Here is a 7,964-nt window from a genome sequence, read left to right on the forward strand (position 1 = left end):
TCATTCGAGCATTTAATGTGAACCGATTTTACCCTATACACCTACCCTGAGAACAAACTATAGTTTATTCCACAGGTCGTAAAACCTTTTAAATTCTGACTTTTAAGAACTCTATTTTCATATTTGAGAGTTGAGGGATCACTACACTCCAAATTAGGCCTACCTCAACAAGAAAACATCACCAATTACCTCAGTTTCCTGTCCCTTATTTAGCAGAGTCAAACTATGAAATCTTGTCAGTAGTCACTTTTACGAAACCACAAACAAACCCAGAAAAGGAGAAAATAACGGAACAGAAGAAAAAATGAGCAAACTGGTCGGTCCCCTCCATCTCCATTGACACCCAATGTAGGTCATTCCCGACAGCAGTGAACTAGCAGAAAGTTAAAGAGCAGCATAACACAGAATCAATGATAGTGAGCCAGAGGGATTTTGAGAAGATGACCATCACTGTTAACAACGTCAACCACTATTAATACGTCAAGGCATTGCGTACAGAAACATAATTTACTTGTTTACCAGCTTAAATTACGTAAATTTAGGAACTCATAAACCACTCAAGCTTGACAGACCTGACAAGTACCCCGTGGATAACAGACGCGTAACTGAGATACAATTCGAAATATTAAAAGGCAACATGTACTCTTGGTATCTGTACCTATATATGTTTAGATGATTATAAGCAGAAGATCAGCCAAAAGACACTGCCAAAGACATTGCTCACAGCATTCCCGAGCGAGGACTACGGGGTCGGACAGGAGTCTTCGACGGGCTGATTCTGTAGTAGACAAATATAGTATGAGACCACTGGGAATCTCAGAAACTTAACAGGATGCTTTGGTGAAAAGTTCAAGAAGCAACCTTATAGGGAGTAATCCCAGGACTGCGCCACTGCAGTCCAGAGCTGCAATTGCACTCTCCGCCTGCAACAGAAGAAAATTTGTCACGGAACTTTACAGAGTAACCATGAATTGCCATGTGCCTGATTCCTTGCGGGAGACATAGACAACAATTAGTACAATGGGGGAACAAAAAATATTTCTAGCCTGAAATCCCACACAAAATGTTACACAAGATCATGGGAAATCTTCAGATACTTAAGACCAGCCCTTGATATCACAGAAGAAAAATGTCTATGCACACTAAATATCATACAAAATACGTATAAAAAATATTACATAAGCAAAAAAAACCACCATTAATGTGTGATCTGTCATTAACTAAGCTGAAGAGTCTGCTGAAATACTGCAGGATGAAGAACATAAAAATAGCAGAGAAGAGCATGTTAAGAGAAGGAGAATTTTATCATTTCCAAATTCAGAAAGTGTTATTCTCAGGTAGTTTGCTCAGGTCGCAAGTATTATCTACTTTTTGCAAAGTTAAAAAGCTTCTATACTTTTTTGCAAAGTTTAAAAGCACTGCCAAGTATGCAGCCCTTCCATGACTTCAGTTAAGTGGTCAAGAGATACAGGTTGACATAGTACAGGCTGTTACAGCTTACCATCAAAATAACACCCTAAAGGTAATTAATGTCCAAGACGCCCACATACAAGGCAAGACTTTTTCATAGTTAGGGTAATTTTAACTGTTGAAATTGTTCTATTCAAGGAAACTCTTTTCCATCAAAAGGGGAAATATCATTTTCCTTAATCGATATCCCAACTCTTTCTCCATCACTTTACTTTAACCAACACTTCTTTTTAATGACGGTTGTGTCCGATTAGCTTGCCCGCACCTCAAATATTCTGTTGGGTACCTGCTACCTCCCACTAGCACAAATATAAGGTAACTCTGTCCCCTAAGGCTTAGTTAGAAGGGAAGAAATATTTTAGTATTACTTGCCTCCTCTGGGATTTGAACTTGAGACCTCATGGTTATCTTCCCACTTCATTGACCACTAGGCCACATCCTTGGGTACTTTACTTTTTTTTTCGATGAAGTAAGAAAGATATCATTGAAAGGCATCAAGTAGATGCAGATTAGATACAAAAGCAATAGTGTCAGCTCCAGTACAATGGTTGCTAAGCTAAGTTTCAGGAGCTAACAAAATCCAAAAAATTAATTGGGCAATTTACAGGGGTAAGAGTACACCAGTTGTATAGGTTGGTTAAACAGATAGCCTTGAAAGTGTGTGTTGGAGTTGAAATTCCATCAGAACATCCGTGGTTCCTTTCATTCTTTGGGTGCTTTACTTAAACCAATAAACAACACTTAAACACTGTTGTAAACCTTGAATACTCAAAATAACCACCGTAACACTACTCTTGTATTTTCTCTTTCACCTTATAAGATTACTATATGTTACCTACTTCGTATCTGTTAGAATAGTCATCAATGAGCCCTATATATATACACACACATAACATGTCCTACTCCTAATATATATTGGATTAGGGTTATTTATTTACTCCTATTTACATGATTATTCTAACACTCCCCCTCAAGCTGGTGCATATAAATCATATGTACCGAGCTTGTTACATATGTAGTTAATACGAGGACCAGTGAGGGACTTGGTGAAAATATCTGCAAGCTGATCATTCGACTTCACAAACTTTGTAGCAATATCTCCCGAGAGTATCTTTTCTCTAACAAAGTGACAGTCAATCTCAATGTGTTTAGTTCTCTCATGGAACACTGGATTTGACGCAATATGAAGAGCAACTTGATTATCACACACAAGTCCCATCTGACTAATCTCACCAAATTTCAACTCCTTGAGCAACTGTTTGATCCAAATTAGCTCACATGTCGCCATAGTCATCGCTCGATATTCTGCTTCTGCACTAGACCGAGCAACCACATTCTGTTTCTTGCTCTTCCAGGACACCAAATTTCCTCTTACCAAGACACAATATCCAGACGTAGAACGTCTATCAGAAGGTGATCCTGCCCAATCAGCATCTGAGTATCCAACGATCTGCTCATGGCCTCGACCCTCAAACAATAAACCTTTGCCTGGAGCTGATTTTATATACCGAAGAATGCGAACAACTGCATCCCAATGACTATCACACGGGGAATCTATAAACTGACTCACAACACTCACAGAAAAGGAAATGTCAGGTCTTGTCACTGTAAGGTAATTTAATTTACCAACCAACCGTCTATATCTTGCAGGATCGCTAAGAGGCTCCCCTGTCCTGGCATAAGTTTAGAATTCGGATCCATCGGAGTGTCAACCGGTCTACTACCTGTCATTCCTGTCTCTTCAAGAATATCTAAGGCATACTTTCGTTGTGAGATCACAACACCTGAGCTAGACTGAGCGACCTCAATACCCAAAAAATACTTTAGTTTGCCCAGATCCTTAGTCTGAAAGTGTTGCAAGAGATGTTGCTTCAATTTAGTAATACCATCCTGGTCATTGCCGATAATAACAATGTCGTCAACATAGACCACCAGATAAATACAGAGACTCGAGGCAGAATGCCGATAGAATACAGAGTGATCAGCTTCACTCTGAATCATGCCAAATTCTCGAATAACTGTGCTGAACTTACCAAACCAGGCTCGAGGAGACTGCTTTAGACCATAAAGTGACCGACGCAAGCGACATACAAGGCCACGAGACTCCCCCTGAGCAACAAACCCAGGTGGTTGCTCCATATAAACTTCATCCTCAAGGTCACCGTGTAAAAAAGCATTCTTAATGTCCAGCTGATAGAGGGGCCAATGGCGAACAGCAGCCATGGATAGAAAAAGGCGGACTGATGCTATCTTAGCCACAGGAGAGAAGGTATCACTGTAATCGAGCCCAAATATCTGAGTATATCCTTTGGCAACAAGACGAGCCTTAAGACGATCAACCTTACCATCCGGACCAACCTTGACTGCATACACCCAACGACAACCAACAGTAGATTTACCTGAAGGAAGAGGGACGAGCTCCCAAGTACCACTCGTATGTAAAGCAGACATCTCGTCAATCATAGCCTGTCGCCATCCTGGATGAGACAATGCTTCACCTGTAGACTTAGGGATGGAAACAGAGGACAAAGAAGATAGAAAAGCATAATAGGGTGATAACAAACGATGATAACTCAAACCGACATAATGGGGATTAGGATTAAGGGTGGCCGTATACCTTTCCGAAGTGCAATCGGTTGATTAAGAGGAGACAAGTCCGCAGATTAGCAGGGTCGGGTGGCAGGACATGAATCAGCTGGACCTGATGCTGGGCGCGGACGACGATGATATGTCAAAAGTGGTGTTCCTGTGGCAGGGAGTCTAGGAGGAGCCACACTAGACTCCTCAACGGTTGGAATGGATAAGACTTCTATAGCGGAAGGTGAAGGAGGAGCTATAGGAGACTCGGGTAAGACTTCTGTGGCGGAAGGTGAAGGAGGAGCTATAGTAGACTCCTTAAAGGTCGGTATAGGTAAGACCTCAGATATATCAAGGGGGTCAGAAAGGTCAGAAGAGGTAAAGAAAGGTTTAGACTCAAAAAATGTGACGTCAGAGGACATAAAGTACCTACGAAGATCAAGTGAGTAACAACGATAGCCCTTCTGAACACGATAATAACCAAGGAAGACACACTTGAGAGCACGAGGAGCTAACTTATCTTTCCCAGGGGCTAGGTTATGAACGAAACAAGTGCTCCCAAAAACACGAGGGGGAACAGAGTATACGGGTGATTGGGGACACAATACTGCATACGGTATCTGATTCTGGATGGGAGAGGAAGGCATCCGATTAACTAAATAACAAGCTGTGAGAACTGCATCGCCCCAAAAACGCAGCAGAACATGAGATTCAATGAGAAGTGTGCGAGCAGTCTCAATGATGTGCCTATTCTTTCTCTCTGCAACCCCATTTTGCTGAGGGGTATAAGGACAAGAGGTCTGATGAATAATTCCTTGAGAAGTCATAAGCTGCTGAAATTGAGAGGATAAATATTCTAAGGCATTATCACTGCGAAAAGTGCGAATGGAAACACCAAATTGATTTCTAATTTCAGCACAAAAATTCTGGAATATAGAAAACAACTCAGAACGATCTTTCATTAAGAAAATCCAAGTACATCTTGAATGATCATCAATAAAACTAACAAAATAACGAAATCCCAAGGTTGAACTGACTCTACTAGGACCCCATATATCAGAGTGAACTAAAGAAAAAATAGACTCTGCGTGACTCTCAATACTACGAGGATAGGAGGCTCGGGTATGTTTCCCGAGCTGACATGACTCACACTCTAATGTGGATAAACTAGACAAACCAGGCACCATCTTCTGAAGCTTGGATAAGCTTGGATGTCCTAAACGTTTGTGAATTAGGTCCGGAGGATCTGTAACTAGACATGCCTTGGAAGATTTTAGGGAGTTAAGGTAGTAAAGCCCTTCTGATTCAAGTCCTGTTCCAATCGTCTGCCCTGTACTGCGGTCCTGCATAATAAAAGAATCATCAATAAAATATATACCACAATGGAGGGCACGAGTCAAACGACTAACAGATGCAAGATTAAAAGGACAGCCAGGGACATAGAGAACGGAATCTAGAGTGACAGAGGGTAGGGGATTCGCTTGTCCAACTCCTTTTGCTTTGGTTTGAGACCCATTGGCTAAAGTAACAGTGGGAAGAGATTGTGAATACGCAATATTTGACAAAAGTGATTTATTACCAGAGATATGATCAGAAGCGGCTGAGTCCAGAACCCATTGTCCAGGAGGACTAGACTGGGAAACACAAGCAAAAGAATTACCAGCAACAGAAGTATTAGTCTGAGCAACAGAAGCTACTTGTGGAGATGTCTGCTTACTTGCTCGATACTGAAGGAACTCATTATACTCCCCTTCAGATAAAGAAAATCCCTGGTTACCTGTAGTCTCAGTCTGAGCAACATAAGCATTTTTGGTTGGGCGGCCATGTAAAGAATGGCATACATCACGAGTGTGTCCAAGTTTATGACAATAGGAGCACTTGGGTCTAGATCTTCCAAAACGACCTCCTCCTCGTCTATTCTCCATAGTATGAGATGCCCGATTGTCCACTGATTGGGATACGAGGACAGATGAGTCAAGTGTCTGTGATGAGCTCACTGGGTGACTAGGTGCTGCAGCAAGGCGAAGTAATCGAGAGAATAATTCATCAACTGAGGGGACGGTTGGACTAGCCAAAATCTGGTCACGTACTGAATCAAGGTCATTAGGGAGTCCAGCGAGTGTAAGAACTAGAAACATCTTCTGTCGTTGCTCTTGTTGTTTTTCAATACTAGCAGAAACTGGCATCAACGTCTCAAATTCTTCCATGACTGCCTGAACTTGTCCCAAGTAAGTAGACATATCTAATTCCTGTTTCTTCAAGCTTGTCATTCGCGATATTACATCATAGAAACGAGATATGTCATTAGTGTATAGATTACGAGCCTTTTCCCAAACTAAATAACATGTCTGGAATGGACGGAACAAGGGCATCAACTTGGAGTCAATAGATCGCCACAGGATACTACATAACTGAGCATCGACCTTCTCCCACTGCGTTTTGGCCTTTTCATCACCTTCGCTAGCCTTTTTTGTTAAATGATCTTGAACTCCTTGACCTTTACACCACAACTCGACAGATGAAGCCCAATCTAAGTAGTTTGAACCTCCCATTAAAGGTTCTGAGGTAATCATAACACCGGAACTGCCAGAACCCGGGTTTCTAGACCCGAAAGCATCGACTCCCAAAGACATGGTTGGATTATCACCAAATAACAAAAAGAATCAACTGAAAATTCTCTGAAACAGATGAAGAAAACACTGTGTTTGCCGGAAAAGTATTGTAGCTGCCGGAAAAATCAGTGTAGTCGCCGGAAAAACTCAAAGTGGTCGGAATTGAAAAATAAAATTATGGGTAGGCTCGGAATTTGAGGGCGATCCAACTGCCCTGAAGGAACTTCGTCAAAAAATGGCCGGAAAGTGGTGCACGCGCCGGCGCGTGGGCTCACGCGCGTGAGCTTCTGGTGGCGCGTGGGGTACTGTTTGCCGGAGATTTTTTGTGGGGTTTGGTCGCCGGACAGTGGCGACTCTTGTGGTAGTGTTGGATTTTGCACAACACTGACAGAGACAAAGCAGACGCAAACAGGCTTGAAAAAGTCGCCGGAAAAAAGGGTTCCGGTGACTGATTTCTCTTCCCGGAATCGCTGGAATTTATGCACAGCGATAAATCTCTCACAATTGCTCTGATACCATGTAAGAATGCACGGGAGAAAATATATTATTGATGTATATATTTTCTCCCGTGCATTCTCACAGTATCCAGCCAACCATCTAGAAAGTGATTTCACAAAATAAATAATTTTTCACAGAGAATAGTTTCCATAAAGAATTTCCTACACTATGCCAAACATACCCTCATATCCCATTCTTCAGTGAAAATGGCTGTCACTATGATTTAACATATAATCTATTTCTTCTCCTCCAAAGACAGGTGGAAAATTTGGCCAAAAGAAATGCATGTACTTACACTCTCAACCCCTCCCCCTAACCCTCAAGATCCTCTTCCATTTTCATCTGCTCGTCCAGGAAATAAAAGTATTTCCTTTCCAACATTTACTCAATCCTAGGTTGCTCCGACATAGCGGTTTAGGTGCCGCACCCGTGTCGACACGACACTAGTATGGGTGTGGGTATGGTATCCGTACCGGATTTGGTCAAACAATTTTGGGTACTTTAACGGAAAAATTCTAGACGATATACAATATGATTCCCGAAATAAGGACCAAAACTAGGGTAAATTTGAAGAAAATAGCATATCTTATCTAGGAAATCAATCTTTTACTTATCTAACTTGAGACGACAACAACAACATACAGTATAATCCCACGGGTGGGGTCTGGGGAGGGTAGTGAGTACGCAGACCTTACCCCTACCTGGAGATGTAGAGAGGCTGTTTCCGATAGACCCTTGGCTCAAGAAAAGGTAGAAAGGAAGAATAGGGGAGAAAAAGAGGAGGAAAGAGGGGGGGGGGGAGGAAAG

General features: G+C 41.9%; 1 protein-coding gene across 2 annotated transcripts in view; it reads right to left on the minus strand.

The window, feature by feature from the left end:
• Positions 1-414: 414 nt before the first annotated feature.
• The window catches only part of LOC109207597 (polyadenylate-binding protein-interacting protein 12-like), a 12,292-nt gene continuing 4,742 nt past the window's right edge, over positions 415-7,964 (minus strand). For both annotated transcript variants that reach the window (XM_019370541.1, XM_019370540.1), the window contains exons 9-10: positions 862-923; positions 415-778 (exon numbers count right to left, since the gene is read on the minus strand). In XM_019370541.1, the coding sequence (XP_019226086.1) occupies positions 721-778; positions 862-923 (120 nt within the window). In that variant the 3' untranslated portion in view covers positions 415-720. The remainder of the gene's footprint in view (positions 779-861; positions 924-7,964) is intronic.

This window comes from Nicotiana attenuata, unplaced genomic scaffold, assembly GCF_001879085.1.
Source record: "Nicotiana attenuata strain UT unplaced genomic scaffold, NIATTr2, whole genome shotgun sequence".
In the NCBI taxonomy this organism is placed as follows: domain Eukaryota; kingdom Viridiplantae; phylum Streptophyta; class Magnoliopsida; order Solanales; family Solanaceae; genus Nicotiana; species Nicotiana attenuata.